The sequence below is a fragment of the Lepidochelys olivacea genome (assembly GCF_965140295.1).
Source record: "Lepidochelys olivacea isolate rLepOli2 genome assembly, chromosome: 7".
Taxonomy (NCBI): domain Eukaryota; kingdom Metazoa; phylum Chordata; order Testudines; family Cheloniidae; genus Lepidochelys; species Lepidochelys olivacea.
Window position 1 is genome coordinate 54,384,817 of NC_140417.1, and position 20,091 is coordinate 54,404,907.

Genomic DNA, 20,091 nt, shown 5'->3' on the forward strand with positions numbered 1-20,091 from the left:
CTTTAACTTTCGTTTCTCTGTTAACCTAAGGATTTCCTATGCTGTGTGCCAATTGACTAATAAGCCCTACTGTTCTGAAAAGCTGTTTGAGTGCCACTGCAAATACTGGGTGAGGAACATTAGTCACTGAAGAGTGTGCAAGTCTTTACCAGGAGTCTGTCTCAGTTGGACACACTGAGCAGAGCTCACGGTGTGAAGCAGGAGTGCTGAAGCCCAGAGGTTCAGACCTGGTCTACACTAGAAAATTAGATCGGTTTAACTACATCGGTTAGCCTTTTAAGTATAGACAAGCCATCGGTCTCAGGAGATGTTAAGGATCTGTGGCCTACCCTGAAGAAAGAATGAGATCCCCTGGGGGTTGAGCACTCTGAAGGAGCTGCCCCAAGAGACTATTCCAAAGCTGGGGACATAGCATCGATCCTGTGAATCCATGCCATGGTCTCATTCCTACTCCCAGTGGGTAGATATGCACAGCACATAAACCGCCATAATAACTGGCACTCATTCACTGCCTTCACTGAGACTCAGTTCAGTTTTTGTCACCAGCACTAAAAATTCACTTAGAGAGAGACAGCTTCAACTTGCTGTCTAAACAAGTTTTTTGAAAATACTAATGAAAAGTTAAAATTTGTTAGTCTCTAAGGTGCCACAAGTACTCATTTTCTTTTTGCAAATACAGACTAACACGGCTGCTACTCTGAAACCTATAATTAAACATTGTTTCAGATACTTCACTTGCCCCCAGATCCCTTTGTCAGCTTTTCCAGTTTCACAATCACATTTTAAAGTTTTTAGATCTTTTTTTTCTCCTCTGGCATTGTGTGAAAGACCCAGACAAACAGGGAAAACTGACTCAAAACAAAGTGCTGTTGAAAGGACAAAGGGATGATTTTTAAAAAATATTTTAGTTATAGTAATCTTAGGCGTTAATTTGTGCCTGCATTGTTACCTAGTGTAGTAACAAATGTGATTTTAAAATTTCATCCTGTCTCACAAATAAAATGGCCATGGGGTTTTGATGGCCAGACAGTTGCAGATGGTAGAAAGCACTTGACGGAAAATGAGAATGGATCTAGTCTTTCCTCCTCCAACTCTGGTTTCACTGTTAACTGTAAAGGAAGGGACACCCTATTTCCTTTGTAATTCAGTTATGCTTAGATCTTTTGGATTTAACTATGGGATTAATGCACCACAAAATAGGGACACCCCCTTTTCAAGGCAGATTAAAGGTCAATGTTTCACATCCCTCTGGTGTTGGAAAAACAATGCTAGTCTGTAAAGGACTGACTCCATTAACTGCCCCTCTAATCAAAGGGACTGCTGCTTAGCATGTCTAGTAATTTCAGTGTAATCAGATGATCAGAAATGTAGATGTTTGAAAGCTGTGTATGCTCTTTCCATCTGTGTTCATGTAATCCCTCAATTTGACAGGCCTGTTTGTGTTGGGGGAGATCTTGGCTGTTCTGCTGCATGCATTTTCATCTCATCCTATCCCATCCTCTCAAGTTAAGAGTGCCGACTGTTCTGACTGGAGGACTGTCTCTGGGCAGAGTGAGGGAAAGCGCTTGGTGACATCAGTGCTTGGGTTTTCCTTTGAAATGTTGCCTGGAGGCTGGTGGGCAGGGAGAGACTGGGGCTGGATTGGTTTACATTCTGCCTGCCAGCAGAGGTTTAAAAGCTGGTTAGGGAGATTAAGAGACATAAAACATGGAATATCTGAAACTGTATTAATTAGGCACTGGACAAAGAAGGCTTTGGCAGGGGTAGGAGGTGGGGGTGGGGTGGGCAGTGTCTGACCAGGGCCACTGTCCCAGTGTGGGGATGGAAGTGGGTCTTAGCAAAGCAGTGGGGTGCTTGGAGATAAGTCCATTCCAGTATCTCTGGTTTTAGGGCCCAGGGCTGCAGTTTCAAGAGTGCAGGGTAGGCTGGATCCCTGCCACCCTGAGTAGTTGTGGGATAAGATTCCCTTAATCTGATAGCTAAAAAATGTAGGTTTCAGAGTAACAGCCGTGTTAGTCTGTATTCGCAAAAAGAAAAGGAGTACTTGTGGCACCTTAGAGACTAGCCAATTTATTTGAGCATGAGCTTTCGTGAGCTACAGCTCATAAGTGAGCTGTAGCTCACGAAAGCTCATGCTCAAATAAATTGGCTAGTCTCTAAGGTGCCACAAGTACTCCTTTTCTTTTTGCTAAAAAATGTATGGGCTGATCTACATATATAAAATGTATCTGACTGCATTGCTCGTCCCCTTCATAAGGCACTTCTGTTCTTGGGTAATTATTTAATATTTGTATTCCCCTAGCACCAAGTGCTCCCGGTCAGGATCAGGGTTCCATTGTGTTGAGTGCTATACAGATGTGTGCAGAGGCACTATGCCCCTTCATTTAAGAATGAACAATGTAAAGAGAGGTGGCAGTGAGAGGACTAAAACCATACACTGATGTGTATTTATTAGGGCTGTCAATTAATCACAGTTAACTCAAGTGATTAACTCAAAACAAATTAACTTGATTAAAAAATAATCATGATTAATCACAGTTTTAACCACACTGTTAAACAATAATAAAATACCAGTTTAAATTTATTATAAATACTTTTGTATGTTTTTCTTCATTTGCAAATATATTGATTTCAATTACAACACAGAATACAAAGTGTAGAGTGCTCACTTTATATTATTTTTATTAAAAATATTTGCACTGTAAAAAAGAAACAAAAGTAGTAGTATTTTTCAGTTCACTTTATACAAGAACTGTAGTGCAATCTCTTTATTGTGAAAGTGCAAATTACAAATGTAGAATTTTTTTTTACATAACTGCAACTCAAAAATAAAACAATGTAAAACTTTAGAGCCTTCAAGTCCACTCAGTCCTCCTCCTTGTTCAGCCAAACTCTAAGACAAACAGTGTTTACAGTTACGGGAGATAATGCTGCCTGCTCCTTATTTACATTGTCACCTGAAAGGGAGAACTGGTGTTCTCATGGTGTTTGTTGTAGCTGGCATTGCAAGATATTTGCGTGCCAGATAAACTAAACATTCATATGCCTCTTCATGCTTTGATTTTACAGTGCAAATATTTGTAATAAAAATGTGAATATAAAGTGAGCACTCTACATTTTGTATTCTGTGTTGTAATTGAAATCAATATATTTGAAAATGTAGAAAAACATCCAAAATATTTATTATACATTTAAATTGATATTCTATTATTGTTTAACAGTGCAATTAATTGCGATTAATTTTTTTAAACAGTTGACAGCCCTTTGTGTGTGTGTGTATATGTATTTTTATATTTATATATTTATGTATATATAGTGACAAAGTTCCTGCTCTACCTTGGTGGGTCTTGCGCTTATTGGCGGATTTGCTCGCCTTGGAGCTTCACGGCAGCCCTCAGCTTGGCCGTTTTTCTGAATTCACAGTCCAGGTCGACTCCTCCTGTGTCTGACCAGGAGTTGGGAGGATTTGGGGGGAACCCGGGCCCGCCCTCTACTCCGGGTTCCAGCCCAGGGCCCTGTGGAATGCAGCTGTCTAGAGTGCCTCCTGGAACAGTTATGTGAGAGTTACAATTCTCTGGGCTATTTCCCCATGGCCTTCTCCCAACACCTTCTTTATCCTCACCATAGGACCTTCCTCCTGGTGTCTGATAATGCTTGTACACACCTCAGTCCTCCAACAGTCCGCGTTCTCACTCTCGGCTCCTAGTGCCTCTTGCTCCCAGCTCCTCACATGCACACCACAAACTGAAGTGAGCTCCTTTTTAAAACCCAGGTGTCCTGATTAGCCACCCTTAATTGATTCTAGCAGCTTCTTGATTGGCTGCAGTTGTTCTAATCAGCCTGTCTTAATTGTCTCCAGAAGGTTCCTGATTGTTCTGGAACCTTCCCTGTTACTTACCCAGGGAAAAGGGACCTACTTAACCTGGGGTTTATATATCTGCCTTCTATTACCCTCCTATAGCCATCTGGCCCAACCCTGTCACAATATAAATAATATTACATTAAATAGGTTAAAAGAAAGTTATTTAATTTGGAAGTTGATAACTCAAAAGTTAGGGAATGCCTGAGTTAAGGTTTCACAGGCAACCATAGGTCAGCCGCCTTCTGCATATGCATTATGATACAGTTTTTAATTATGTGATTGCTATGTCCCTACTTGAATTGCAGGATGACTGTCAAAAAATTGCAGCTAAGCTGTGGACAAGTCATGGAAAATTGTGGAAAAGTAATAACGGACCTTATTATTTGCGGTAATAAAGTCCATTCTGCGATTTTCTGCTGTCGGCCACCTGGGGCTGAGCATGGGGCCCCCTTCTGTCAAAATTGTGGTGGAAACCTAATGTTGTGGCATCTGTAATTTCCACAATATCACAAGTTAAGTAGAGCATTAATGATCACATAATATTTTTCTCCCACGGGATCCCTTCATCATGTATTTCATTCGATAGTTCGTAAAATTTCTTATAAAGTGCCAGCCAGTCCTTGTCTGCCCCACAAGCTAGCCATTGTGAATTGGCCTTACTGATGAGTTCAGAGAGAGTCTTTCCTGCATATGAAGCATTGTAAACTCTTTGAGGCAGGGACTCTCTTATGATGTGTTTGTGAAGTGTCCAGCACAATCCTGCCCTGATCCTGGTTCGGACCGCTGGACACTCTAATATTAATGAATGATTAATATGACTGGAGATCAGCTAATTTCATGCCCGTGTGGCTTCTCTCCATTGTCTACAGTCTGGACCTGAAAGCTCAACTCACCATTTGTGAGTAGTCTTTGGCTGGAGTATCAGGAGCTGTTTTGTAAAAAGAAAAGGCTTTGTTCCCAGCCAGCCCATCAGAGCTGAATAGAGCAAAGGAGGCTACGGAGTGTAGTCCAGTTTAGTAATTATTTTGATGTGGTTGATATGTGAAAGGGAGGGATCTTAAATTATATAACCAATTCCCTTCTACAGATTAAAGAAGAGGATGGAGGGAGAGCAGTAGGGGAGTTGGTGTGGATTGGGAAGCTGGTGATCTAGGACCTCCTGATAAATTCACTAGTACCGTATTCCCAGTGGTACTGGTAAAAGTAAACTCTGCACTAATTAATGTCTGTGTATCTGCACTTAATACCAGTCACAGTTCGGTAGTATTTTGTGTAGAATAAACAAAATCCTATCATAATTCAGTTTTTCCTTACCAATTTTCTGGAAAAGGGGAGCATGAGATGGCAGAGTATTGCAGCTGAATCCCTTGGAAAGCTTCTCCTTTCTGGTTACCATGAGACACCTGTATCATGCAATCGTACAGGTCCTGGAGTGTGAGGAACTATGAGTACTTTACAGATTTCAATTTAGTCTTGCAGTGTTCCTGGAAATTAGGAAATACTATGTCCGTTTTATAGTTGGGGAAGGTAAGGCTAGCCCAAGGTCACAGACTGACAAAACTGGGATTCACAAAAAGAAAAGGAGTACTTGTGGCACCTTAGAGACTAACCAATAAATTCAGAGTAACACAGCTGTTACTCTGAAAACTGGGATTAGAACCTTGGTCTCCTGACTCCCCTTCCTTTGCTTTAGCCACAAGCTCATCCTTCCTCCATTTAAAAGTTTCTGGGGTGGAAGGGAAGAGAATGTTTTCACTGACTGGGATTTTTAGTTATGAGAGAAACTAGCCCTCTTATTAGGATTCATTGGGGCCATGGAAGAGCCTGTTGGGGGGGGAACCCCAGACCTTAAAATATAAATCTGCATCCCTTTGTAGCACTGAGTATCATAGCCAGGTGTGTCCAGCAGTATAATTAGTGAAGTCTCTGCAGTATCTTAAACTGATTCAGCAGCAGAGGGGGCTTGTGCTGTTCTTTGGGTTATACCATAATGAAAACATGCAATTTCCAATCTGGTAAATGGAAAAAAAGCCTAACCTTCAGGATTCGCCCCACAGGGTTCTTACAGAAATTTGTGAAGTAATTTGTTACCTTTTCAATAAAAAGTCTGGCATGATTCAGCAAGTCCAGGTAACAAAACGTCTGGGTCATTGGAGCCTTATTGGGCCAACAGAACTCTCCACACACAAGCAGGTGGGTTCACAAGAGTGTGCAACTCCTGTGCCCTGGGGCTGGGAACAGACATTGGATTGGCAGGTGACTCTCCAGAAAAGTCTTATGCTGCCACTCCCTTGTAGCTAACCCAATTGGAGGAGAGAAATAAGAGGAGTAGCTTCCATTCCTTCTGTTTTCAGCCTCTGATTAGTTTGGCTCTATCTATGGGTAATTGTATCTAATATTGCTTGTCCTGTTAGATGGTTTGGTGATTCCACTGGTGGAACTGTCTGCGAAGCAGGTTGCGTTTCACATTCCATTCGAGGTAGTGGAGAAAGTCTACCCCCCCGTACCTGAACAGCTGCAGCTTCGGATCGCCTTCTGGAGCTTCCCAGAGAACGAGGAGGACATCAGGTAATATATTCTGTTCTGGTCGCATTTGTGCTTTGAAACAAATTGATCTCAATACAGGAGAGTCCTGGATCAAATTGGGGTCCCTCACTTTCTTGGTACCATTCTAATGCCTGCATCTTAAGCACATTTTGTGTAGGTTTTTCCTTAGTTGAATTTGTTGCTGAAGAGGCAGGATTTAACAGATCTGAAATTCTGAAAAAGACATGAATTCCTTTAGAGGTCTTTCAGGGTGTCTGTGGCAGTGAGACTAAGACTTGGGTTTGTGCTGTGGTGCTAAAAACAGTTGTGTAGATGTTGTGGCTTGGTCTGGAGGTTGGACTCTGAAGCCCATCGCCTCTAGGCCTTCACAGTCCAAGCTCCAGCCCAAGTCCGAATGTATACACACATTTTTAGCGCTGTAGTATGAGCTCAGGTCTGTAGACCCAGGCTCTGAGACTCACCTTTGCTAGTTGTGTAGACCTAGTCTTAGTTATGAATTGGAGAGGTATTGACCTCCTGGATGGCCAGAATAGGGGTGGGTCAGAGAAGTGGTTCGATTTCTTATGTGGTTTCAAATATATCAATGGTTATTTGATCAATAATCTTTCTGCTTTTGGTTCTTTTGGAATTTTGACTATCTGGTGGTTCTTCAGGAATTTCCCATAAATCTCTCCAGTTGAGGGATGCGAGCACATGCATTCAGTGCGTAGCCAGAACCCTCTGCTAAAGCAGTGCTCCGGGAGTTCCTTTAGAAAGGGGCCCCCTTTCACTACTTAGATGAGAGTAAACATGTCTCACAGACAGGGGAAGGCTCCTACAGGAGGAGGAGTTCCAGATGTGTACAGTAGAGCTGTAGACGAATACAGGCAGCTAGTTTCAGTTTGTGATGACTGTAAAAAAACATCCAGTAACTTGCCTAATGGGTACAATGATAGCAAATCTCATTAAGCATTTTGGTGACTCTTAAAAAGGAATCTGTAGTCATGGTACATATTTGGAACCAGTGACACTGGGAACTGAAAAAGGGCCTGTAAAGCTAATCTGAGTCTCTGAAGAAGGTTTAACTTTAAAGCCTTTATGGTAATATGCAGGGTTGGCAATTTCCTGGGGAAAAACTGGTTTAGGACAGGGCACGGTAAATATCTGCTTAAACCCAGTTTGAACCGGGAAAGTAGAGGAAAAAATTGCATAGGGTCCAGTAAGCATAAAACATTTTTTTTCAAACTTTGGATACATCCATTCAAAACGGAGGAATAGATTTGGTCTGTCCACTACATCAAAGAATGCTAAAGAATGCTGTGTGCCCAAATGGACCTGGAGTGATAATCTGCAACTCTGCATACTTCTGATTGATTAATACTTCAAGCCTATAACTCTGCACTGTGGTTTTCATACAATCGAGTGTTTTTGACTGTTCTTTATATAAGATTAAATACTGAAATATGAGTCATGACATGTATAACTTCCTTGAGAAAATACCAAGCCAATATGTATACCAGAACATTCCAATGTTCAATATTATAATTGTGTATTAATATTGCTCCCACTGCAGTTTTATTTTTATTTCTACAATCCTAAATTAATCTGTGAATCTGCTGCCTTGTGTAACCACAATTTGACTATGTAACTAAAACTAAGTATAATGTGGTGTTCATTAACAAAACAGTTTTTAAAATAGAAAATGCCTTAAACTGTGACTAACTAGTTTTTCCCAAAGAGGTAAAAACCATTATTTTACCTGGGAGAAAATCGCCTCTGGTAAATACCATGCCATCCCTGGTGAAAAGTCAATGTCAATAACTCACAGGATCAGTTAGACAGCGATTAATGATTTTTGTAGATAAGGAGTTAGAGAAAAATGACAGAAAAGGATGGTCCCCACTTTAAAAGTGAAGCAAGAATGACTTTCAACAAAACCTAACTTATTTAAGACCCAAAAAAGAAGATGGTGTACAGATGTTTAAAAAATATAATGAACACTGTATTAACAAAATTGGAGACAGTCATTAACTGCCCAAAATATTGAAATTGCAACTAGTGACGACTTGGCTTTTTTGCCAGAGCAACATCACAACTACCATAAATTTGAAAGAGCCATTGCATTCTAAATCCCCATTGCATCCCTCAGCCCTGAAGAACCATTCTTGAGAAAGGTATGAAATTTCTCATCCTTCAGCTTAGCTGATTTTTTTAAAATTTAAAATAAAATCTGTGTAGTCGATTTGCATTAAGCCTGCATAAAAATATATATGCCTCTTTACATGATCAAAGCACTGTACAAACAATAGTTCATAAATTTCCTTTTAAACTTAATTTGTTATGAATGTTATTTTTAAGTGAGGAAAAGTGCTCTTAACATTTTGTGAAGAATTCCGTTAACAAAATCTTAAAATTTTAATCTAAAGCTGAATTTGAATCGCTCATATAGTTTGTGAACCAAATATTTTTTTCAGATACGTCCAATATTAAATTGCTGGCCCAAGCCTTAAAGTACTAACTTCAGATTTGATCCACTCATCTCAAAAATAACCATTCCTACTCACTCACCCCAAATCTGTAGCAAAAACAAAAGATAGAGAAGAACAACTATGGATTACTGATGACTAGGTCTGACAGTGCATCAGCTGGACGCTGTTCCTAAATGATACATCTGTCTCTCTCTCATACAGAACCACAGAGCCAATCTTCACTCGATGGTGCTATGGAGGCAGAACTCTTTACTGCAGTCACTCATCTCTTATATCTCACCTACCCAAATAACCAATTCAACAAATTCAGTTTGTGCCCTTTCATGTCTCTTGGCTAAAACTATCCTTATGTATTCAAAGCAGTGAACACTTAGTGCTCCCGTAGGTTGGGAATGGGATGCAGTTCTGTTTTTTTCCAGTGAAGATTGTGTTTGAAAAGGAACTATGTTTGCTTTTCTTAGGTTGTACTCCTGCTTGGCGAATGGCAGTGCGGATGAGTTCCAGCGGGGGGAGCAGTTATTCCGGATGCGGGCTGTCAAAGACCCTCTGCAGATAGGTAAGAACGCTGCAGCTGAGCTTCTATAGGTATTTTATAGTCTCAGATCATAGCTCAGACAAAGGAGTAATGGTATGACCACAGACTCAAGATGAGCCTCCTTTTCCCAAAGGGCTCCTGTAGTTTAAAGCCTACAACAGGGGACCTGTAACCAGAAGCATCCTGGGTTAAACTTCCTGCTGAGCCGTGCACTTCTTCGCGTTGGAGCTCTGGACAAGTTACTTTGCTTCTTAGAGCCCCATTAGTCCAGGTGGAAAACTGAGTGAAAAGCAGGCACTTCCCTGACAATTAGATCTGAGCATCTCTTGGGGAAATTTCATATACTGCATGTGTCTCCATGATACTCTAATTTTTTTTATCAGTAACTTAATATATAACCTGGCTTTCTAATGGCAGGATGAAATTCATGCTGCTAGTAAAATAAGTGTGCTGCAGAGATGAAATGTGCAGTTATGATGAATCCATGTGTGCAGGTGTATGTATGTAATTGTACTACAAGAGGGGAAGGAAACCTGGTTTTCATCCCCCTCTATGCTCATCTTGTTCTTCTGCTTGTTACTGTAAGGCAAATCCTTATTTGTTGCATTTTTTTAACTAGGAAAAAAATTCCCATAACCCTCCTCTTTATAGGCAAGACAAGAAGGAATATCAAGTTAGTTGGCCACTGACTGATTTTAGACAGGAAGAAGTTAGGAGAAATAAGGACATTAGAATGGCAAATGAAAGAGCTAAGACAGTCAGATGCAGACGACCAAGGGTATGTTTACACTGTAATCAGAGGATTGAGTCTAGCACTGTAGACATTCGTGAGCTGCCTTTGATCTAGCTAGCTCAAATAATGATAGCAATGATGCCTTGGCAGCATGGGCAAGCTGCTTGAGTACATTCCCCAGGTCCCAAGCAGGCTTGTAAAATGTGTACTGCCCTGGTTTCATTGCTACTGTGCCTAAGTTACACCTCTGATTGGAGTGTAGACATTCCCTTAGTGTTACTGTTTCTGGAAGATGGGCAAAATCAGGAGGGAGCTACACATGCATGAAATGTAAGCTGCAGGAGGACTTACAGCGGCTCACACATCTGCTGAAGATGAAACTGGGGAAGCTGAATGCATGTGCTATAGAGGAGAAAGATGGAAGAAGGTGGAAACAAGGAAGGGAAATTTGTATGGAGCTGTTCAATCTCACCGTTGCCGATAAATGCTCTGTTCTGGATGGATATTAAATGAACAGATTGAGGCAGAGGACCATCAGCCTGACAAGCTATTGAAAGGGAACCACAAAGCAGGGGAAAAGAAAATGGTCTTTGAGATGTCTGACTCAGAGCAGAATTGCAAACAGCCCCTTGGGTGTCAAAGCAAGGAAGAGGGATTTGAGAAAAAGGCATCTGGCAGGATTCTAGGGAATATCCACTTAGTGCAGCCCACATGGGAAGAATCTCTTGCATGCATGAAGTTTTAACAGAACCAAGGACAACTTCAGGGGTCTTAGTAGTGGACTGGAACAGGGTCGATGAAAGTGGCTCCCGTTGATCAGAGAGGTGACATAATTTCTACCATTTCCCCTGATTGTTTTCTCTATCCTGTAAGCTAGTCTAAATCCATGCCATGGTCTCTGTGAGACACTAGATAAGTTGCTCAATAGCACGGGCAGGATTGGAAGAGATTTATAGACCTGATGCCATTAGCAGCCTAAAGGCATTGTAACAGCCCCTAATGGTGGTCTGCTGCTATAGACCTCATGGGCAAGTTGGAAGGTAGATCACAATGTTTTTTTCGTATAGAGGCAGCCTGTAAAAATGCCACTGCTCAGCACTCATAAGGGATTTCAACTAGTCCAGGACTGACTGTAATAACAATAGTTGGAGCTCTAGGGAAGGAGGCAGTGCTTCCTCATATTTGCAGAATATGGGCTATCAACCAGGCCAGTGACTAATCTGGAGCTAATCAGCGGAATCGAGCCAAATATGATTCATTTGAAGTTTGAGACCACTGATATCAGGAGTGAAATGCTGACAGGACCCTGAAGAAAGAGCCGTACAATAGCTATTGGGCTTCAAAGAAATGCAGAATGCGTTAAAACATTGGCTGAAATTCAATAATGCCTGGGAAACTAACAACAGAAAAGGACAAAGTATTTAATGTGGGGAGACTACCATCAAAACTTGTTCTAGTTATAAAAAGGCAACAGGGAGCAATGTTGGGTACTTTTAGGAAAGGGGTGGATAATAAAACAAAATATAATGCCACTATATAAATACCTGGTACACCCACTCTTTGAATACTGCATACAGTTCTGGTCACCTCGCTCAAAAAAAAAAAGTTAGAATTGGAAAAGGGCAGAGAAGGGCAATGAAAATGAGTAGGAGTATGGAACAGCTTCTGTATGAGGAGAGATTAGAAAGACTGGCACTGTTCAGCATAGGAGAGATGACTAGGGAGGGGGGGTATAGAAGTCTATAAAATCATGAATGCTGTTGAGAAAGAATAGGAAAGTGTTATTTATTCCTTCACTTTGTCATAACACAAGAACTAGGGTCACTGATGAAATAAATAGGCAGCAGGTTTAAAACAGAGGAAGTACTTCTTCGCACAACACACAGTCAACCATTGGTCTGACTAGTATGGCCATTCTTATGTTCTTAATGTAAAATTAACAAAGGACAGTAAAAATCATACACCAACTGGACCAGTGGAGGAGGATGGGGAGGCTTAAAAAGGGGGAAAGGGAGACTGCAAACTGCATAAGATAAAGTTAAGGGTCTTTTCATCTTGAAATGCAACTGGGCCTCTTTCAGCCAGTTGTGCACCCACCTTAAAGCCTCACTAAAATCAAGATATATCAAGTGCATTGGTTACCTCCTATCCAATAGGCCAGTAACCCTGTCAAAGAAGGAAATTAGATTGGTTTGGCATGATTTGTTCTTGACAAACCCATGCTGCTTATTCCTTATAACCCTCTTATCCTCTAGGTGCTTATGGATTGTTTATTAATTTGTTCCAGTATCTTTCCATGTATCAAAATTAGGCTGACCAGTCTATAATTCCCTGGGTCCTCTTTGTCCTTTCTTTAAAGATAGGTTTTCCATTTGCCATTTTCCAGTCCTCTGAGACTCATCCATCCTCCCTGAGTTCTCAAAGAAATTGCTAACGTTCTGAGATGGCTTCAGCTAGTTCCTTAAGTATCCTAGGATGAATTTCATCAGGCCTTGCTGACTTGAACTCATCTAACATAGCTAAATATTCTTTAACTTGTTTTTTCCCTATTTTGTTTTGCGTTCCCTCCCACTAGTGGTTAATATTTATTGTGTTGAGTATCTGATCACCATTAACCTTTTTAGGGAAGACTGCAGCAAAATAGGCATTAAACACCTCAGCCATCTTGATGTCATCAATTATTAGCTCTCCTTCCTGACCAAGTAGAGGACCTATGCTTTCCTTTCTCTTGCTCCTAATACATTTAAAAAACTACTTCTTATTGCCTTTTATGTCCCTTGCTAGATGTAACTAATTTTGTGCCTTAGTCTTTCTGATTTTTGTCCCTATATGTTTGTGCTATTCTTTTGTATTCTCCTTAGCAATCCATCCATGTTTCTACTTTTTGCATGATTCCTTTTTGATTTTCAGATCATTTAGAGAGCTCACCACACATCTAACAACTGTGACAAAGTCAGGCCAGACGGCTGCAAGAAGATGCTCATATTAGGTTGCGGGAGGTGGGGAGCAGCCTACAGGGAGCATCCACTGAACCTGGGGCTCAAATAATTACGGTGGGCAACAGAAAAATAACAAGGATGGGTGTGAGGGTCAAAGGGTCAAAACTAGGGACAAAGAAGGGGACACTGAGCAGAGAATCCCGGACAGCACCCAAGGCTCCTCAAAGGTGTCAAGGGAGCCAGTGGATGCCATCCAAGAATCTGTGCCTGGAGACGTGAACACAGGGAGGAATGGAAATAGACCCCACAGTCATAGAGAACCCCCTCAGCCAGCATCCTCTTCCTGGGTTTATAGATAGCCACTTTGGTCATCGTGAAGAGGAGGTTGACGAGCGGGTCCTGCAACTTTGTGGGGCCACAGATAGAGTGTGCGTATATAAAGAGGTGGGGGGGGGAGAAGTGTAGCCAAAAACATAAAAGGAGGTCCAGGAGGAGCCGGAATAGGGGCTGTAACCTGGCGCATTCAAGATAGGCATGCGCCAGGGTCTCCCTCATGCTACAAAAGGGACAGGTGTCAGGGATGGAGGTGAACCGCACCTGGTACACGCCCGTGCTCACAACTCCGTGAAGGAGCCGCCAGCTGATATCCCCGGTGGGCCGTGGGACTAGGGTAGAATACAGGCTGGCCCAACGAAGTTCCTTACCCTCACTAGGTGGCAACAGGTCCCGTCACTTAGTGTTGCGGCAGGACATGAAGATGAAGAGACAGAGAGCATGAGCGTGTACAGATGTGCCCTTGGCGCAGTTCTGAAGCAAACTGGTTGCAGGTCGTGCAGCCAGCTCAAGGCATACAGGTGGGACGGCTGGTTGGGGGGAGGGGGCTTACAGGACAGGGACCTGATGAAATGGTCCGGAGGGCCAGGGGTGTGGGATGGGCGGGGAGCCACCCTCCCGTAAGATCCTTTTGAGGTAAGATATGTTAGCCCTAGAATGTTAAAGGCCCCTTTTCCTACAAGCTGAAAAGAGGGACACCTGAATCCAATTAAGAGCTGCCTGAGACCTTTTAAAACCCCTCCTCTGGTGAGAGGAAGAGGAGAGAGAAAGACAAGCTGCTGCCAGGCTAGTGGCAGCAGGGAAATAGGCTTCTCCAGGGTAAGAGGTTGTGCTCCTTCCCATAGGGGAAGCCAAACCTGAGTGTTTGCTCGGGGAAGGACTGACACCCTGGGGCAAGCAACAGGACAACACCCCACCCCGCTGAGGAGGCAGGGAAAAGTATCCCCCTTTGTTTTTGTGTTTGAGAGACTGTTTCCTTTTTGTTTCGTGGAGGGTCACCCTGCAGGCCGACCCCAAGGCCTACCCTGAAAATACAGCCAAAGAGCACAGAAGAGGGAAGACCAACACTGCTCAGAGTGGGGCTGATTTACCCCAGGCCTGCCACAGCCCGAGGGGGAAGTGCTAAGTCTGATGAGACAAAGGACTTACCTTGCCACACAACGTATTTATCATATTCATTGTGGCACTTCTCATTGTTGCCATGTTACAAGGTGGAAAAAAACCCATACTTGAAAACAGTCTGTTCATTTCATTTTGAATGTAAAGAGATACATTCATAATGCAGTAGTGGCAGCAGCACTGACTGCTAGGTGGCATAAATGCTTCCTTTCTAATCCCCTGTTTTCACTTGCTTGTAACTTTCCAAACTTCTTCTTTTCTGAGTCTATGGGACAAATAGAACCTCAGCAACACCAGTCAGCAAAATGGCAACTTTATTGTGAAGAAATAGACGCTATATACATAAGACATCAGTTTAACAACTCTAGTGGTCTGGGTTAAGATGCCTTAGATAGGGCTAAGAAACATTAGTGTGAAGTGTTCTGCCTGTGAGGATCACACCTTCTTCTTAGCTGTCAAATTTGAAAGAAACTTGAGGATTTGGTGTTTAGATATTTGGAATGATCCTCTTTGATGTCAAACTCAAAAAATGCCACATGATCTTCATACTTGTTGACTGAACACTTACGCACTTTCCCTTACAACTAGCTTTCTAGTGCCATTGCATTTTTGCGGGGATGGCAGATCACCTCCAGTTTCTTGTACCTGATTTTGGAAATTATGAATGTATGTGAGTATATAGCTCCTTGTAATGTGCTCTTCTGGGGACGTGTAGAAAAATGGCATAGTGGCAAATATAGGGGTAAAGTGGAGAGTAAGAGGGAGAGAGACAGTTCTTTGTGTTTCTAGAGACTTCTAAAAGGTGACCAGCTCAACCAGGTGTGCAGTGGGCGTGCCTCTCCCCATGCTATCCAGCAGGGAGGGGAGAAATCGCAATTATGATGCAGTGTGATCTTCTAAGCAAACAGATGGGTAAAATAAGATTGATCTCTGAAATGGCTATTGAATGTTGAAGATGCTACAGGAAGTGTTCCTTTCTTCCTCCTCCTTTGCTATTACAACCATTCTCCCCTTTCCAAACTTCTGTAATAGGTCTTTCTTCATACACATGCAAAATGTCACTACGAGCTCTTTACATGAAGGTGTCACCATGTCTGTCCTTTTTCTCTGGAATTCTTCTGATGGTTCTCCTAGCATGCATAAGCTGATTAATTGCTGCAGCTCAGATTTGTGAAATGCTTAATTTTTGTTTCAGAGGGGTAGCCGTGTTAGTCTGTATCAGTAAAAAGATTGAGGAGTACTTGTGGCACTTAGAGACTAACAAATTTGTTAGTCTCTAAGGTGCCACAAGTACTCCTCGTTCTTTTCTTTTTAATTTTTCTTGTCTCCCCTGATATATTTCCTAGAGTAGTGAAGAGACTATTTGCGCTGTAACATCCAAATGTAGAGCATAAATTAGACCTGTAGCTGGTGATGAGCAGTAATTTTGTGGTGGATGCTTCTTTTCGTTTTGATTTTGTTCCACGTTTTTCTGCCAGTTTAGTGATAGGGTGGCATTCAAATGCACTAATCACCCAGATCAGGAGGAGGATTTGAATCCCAGTGCACAGCAGCAATAAAAAAGATAAACAAGGTACTAGCAAGTTTGTATTAGCATAGAGTTTAAGTACCAAGCAAGAGGTACTACACTGTATATGAATTGTTAGAGAATATTGTGTGCAGTGCTTATAGCAGTCTTGTAAATCATTATAAAATGTCAGTAGCCTGGGTGCATCTGCTTGCCCACCCTGAATGTGATGCTTCTGGGAGAATGGTTTTACATACCTGTGCAAAAATACATTTTTTTTGTCGTCCCAGGTCAGTGAGTGTGTCGGAGTCTCCAAGGCTGAATATTATTATTTTGGAGGTGGTGCAGCAGAAAAGAGCACAGATACTAAGTCTGAGGGGGTGGGGGTGGGGGAATAAACATGGGGAAATAGTTTTACTTTGTGTAACGACCCATCCACTCCCAGGCTCTATTCAAGCCTAAGTTAATGGTATCCAGTTTGCAATTTAATTCCAATTCAGCAGTCTCTTGTTGGAGTCTGTTTTTGAAGTTTTTTTGTTGAAGAATTGCAACTTTTAGGTCTGTAATCGAGTGACCAAAGAGATTGAAGTGTTCTCCAACAAGATCTCTGTCAAGCATTCTTACAACTACAATACCCACCTCCTGAAGTGAAGAAACAGATTGACAGAGCCAGAAGAGTACCCAGAAGTCACCTACTACAGAACAGGCCCAACAAAGAAAATAACCGAACGCCACTAGCCATCACCTTCAGCCCCCAACTAAAACCTCTCCAACGCATCATCAAGGATCTACAACCTATCCTGAAGGACGACCCATCACTCTCACAGATCTTGGGAGACAGGCCAGTCCTTGCTTACAGACAGCCCCCCAACCTGAAGCAAATACTCACCAGCAACCACACAACAGAACCACTAACCCAGGAATCTATCCTTGCAACAAAGCCCGTTGCCAACTGTGTCCACATATCTCTTCAGGGGACACCATCATAGGGCCTAATCACATCAGCTACACTATCAGAGGCTCGTTCAGCTGCACATCTACCAATGTGATATATGCCACCATGCGCCAGCAATGCCCCTCTGCCATGTACATTGGTCAAACTGGACAGTCTCTACGTAAAAGAATAAATGGACACAAATCAGATGTCAAGAATTATTCAAAAACCAGTTGGAGAACACTTCAATCTCTTTGGTCACTCGATTACAGACCTAAAAGTTGCAATTCTTCAACAAAAAAAACTTCAAAAACAGACTCCAACGAGAGACTGCTGAATTGGAATTAATTTGCAAACTGTATACAATTAACTTAGGCTTGAATAGAGCCTGGGAGTGGATGGGTCATTACACAAAGTAAAACTATTTCCCCATGTTTATTCCCCCGCCCCTCCCACTGTTCCTCAGACGTTCTTGTCAACTGCTGGAAATGGCCCACCTTCAAAAGGTGTCTTCCCCCCCCCCCCCACCTCCCGCTCTCCTGCTGGTTATAGCTCACCTTAAGTGATCACTCTGGTTACAGTATGTATGGTAACACCCATTGTTTCATGTTCTCTATGTATATAAATCTCCCCACTATATTTTCCACTGAATGCATCCGATGAAGTGAGCTGTAGTTCACGAAAGCTTATGCTCACATAAATTTGTTAGTCTCTAAGGTGCCACAAGTACTCCTTTTCTTTTTGCGAATACAGACTAACACGGCTGCTGCTCTGAAACCTGTCAGTATTTGTAGAGGAAGTTGCCTTATGAAGAGAATGGGTATGCATATAGTAGCTATCCCTGAAGGGTCAGTGAGGTTTTTCCATCCTGCCTGAGAATGTAAATATTAGGGCTGTTGATTAATCGCAGTTAAATCATGTGATTAACTCAAAAAAATTAATCGCAGTTTTAATCTCACTGTTAAACAATAGGATACCAATTGAAATTTATTAAATATTTTTGGATGTTTTTCTACATTTTCAAATATATTGATTTCAATTACAACACAGAATATGAAGTGTACCATGCTCACTTTATATTATTTTTATTACAAATATTTGCACCTTAAAATGATAAAAAAAAAAAAGAAATCGTATTCTTCAATTCACCACATACAAGTACTGTAGTGCAATTTCTTTATTGTGAAAGTTCAGTTTACAAATATAGGGGTTTTTTTGTTACATAACTACACTCAAAACCAAAACAATGTAAAACTTTAGAACCTACCAGTCCACTCAGTCCTACTTCTTGTTCAGCCAATTGCTAAGAAAAGCAAGGTTGTTTACATTTATGGGAGATACTGCTGCCTACTTCTCTTTTACAATGTCACCATAAAGTGAGTACAGGCATCCGCATGGGATTTTTGTAGCTAGTATTGCAAGGTATTTATGTGCTGGATATGCTAAACATTCATACGTCCCTTCATGCTTCAACCACCATTCCAGAGGACATGCTTCCATGCTGATGACACTCATTAAAAAAATTATGCGTTAATTAAATTTGTGACTGAACTCCTTTGGAGGGGAGAATTGTATGTTTCTGGTTCTGTTTTACCCACATTCTGCCATATATCTCATGTTACAGCAGTCTTGGATGATGACTCGGCACATGTTGTTTCTTTTAAGAACTCTTTCACTGCAGATTTGACAAAACGCAAAGAAGGTACCAAAGTGAGATTTCTAAAGATAGCTACAGCACTCAACCCAAGGCTTAAAAATCTGAAGTACCTTCCAAAATATGAGAGGGACGAGGTGTGGACCATGCTTTCAGAAGTCTTACAAGAGCAAGACTCCAATGCGGAAACTACAGAACCCGAAGCACCAAAAAAGAAAATCAACCTTCTGCTTGAGGCATCTGACTCAGATGATGAAAATGAACATGCTTCAGTCCACACTGCTTTGGATTGTAATTGAGCAGAACCCATCATCAGTATGGATGCATGTCCTCTGGAATGGTGGTTGAAGCATGAAGGGACATATGAATCTTCAGCGCATCTGGCATGTAAATATCTTGCGACACCAGCCACCATGTGAACACCTGTTCTCATGGTAGCTGTGCCATTTGTGTTCACAGTGCCATGTGAACGCCTGTTCTCACTTTCAGGTGACATTCTGAACACAAAGCGGGCAGCATTATCTCTTGCAAATATAAACACACTTGTTTTTCTGAGTGATTGGCTGAACAAGAAATAGGACTGAGTGGACTTGTAGGCGCTAAAGTTTTACATTGTTTTATTTTTGAGTTGAAGTTATGTTAAAAAAAAATCTACATTTGTAAGTTGCACTTTCACAATAAAGAGATTGCAACTACAGTACTTGTATAAGGTGAATTGAAAAATACTACTACTCTCTTTTTTACAGTGCAAATATTTGTAATAAAAAATAAATATAAAGTGAGCACTGTACACTTTGTATTCTGACAGGTTTCAGAGTAGCAGCCGTGTTAGTCTGTATCTGCAAAAAGAACAGGAGTACTTGTGGCACCTTAGAGACTAACAAATTTATTAGAGCATAAGCTTTTGTGGGCTACAGTCCACTTCATCGGATGCATAGAATGGAACATATATTATATATACATATATCACACACACATACAGATAAGTTGGAAGTTACCATACAAACTGAGAGAGGCCAATTAGTTAAGATGAGCTATTATCAGTAGGAGAAAAAAACTTTTGTAGTGATAATCTAGATGGCCCATTTAGACAGTTGACACGAAGGTGTGAGGCTACTTAACTTAAGGAAATAGATTCAATATGTGTAATGACCCAGCCACTCCCAGTGGCTATTCAAACCCAAGTTAATGGTATCTAGTTTACATATTAATTCTCCGACTCAAAGAATATTTCCAACACACCTCTGAACAACATACTAACCCACAGAATCCTTCCTACCAACACTACAAAAAGAAGGATTCTGCTTGGACTCCTCCTGAAGCTCAAAACAAGAGACTGGACTTCTACGTAGATTGCTTCCGTCAACGTGCACGGGCTGAAATTGTGGAAAAGCAGCATCGTTTGCCCCATAACCTCAGCCGTGCTGAACACAATGCCATCAACAGCCTCAGGAGCAACT

The 20,091-nt window shown here is 41.6% G+C and overlaps 1 protein-coding gene across 1 annotated transcript in view; it reads left to right on the forward strand.

Moving 5' to 3' along the window:
* Positions 1-20,091, forward strand: part of ZSWIM8 (zinc finger SWIM-type containing 8) — a 145,087-nt gene that overhangs the window by 62,378 nt on the left and 62,618 nt on the right. Inside the window, exons 2-3 of the mRNA XM_084633567.1 lie at positions 6,277-6,430; positions 9,339-9,433. Coding sequence (XP_084489693.1) covers positions 6,277-6,430; positions 9,339-9,433 — 249 coding nt within the window. The remainder of the gene's footprint in view (positions 1-6,276; positions 6,431-9,338; positions 9,434-20,091) is intronic.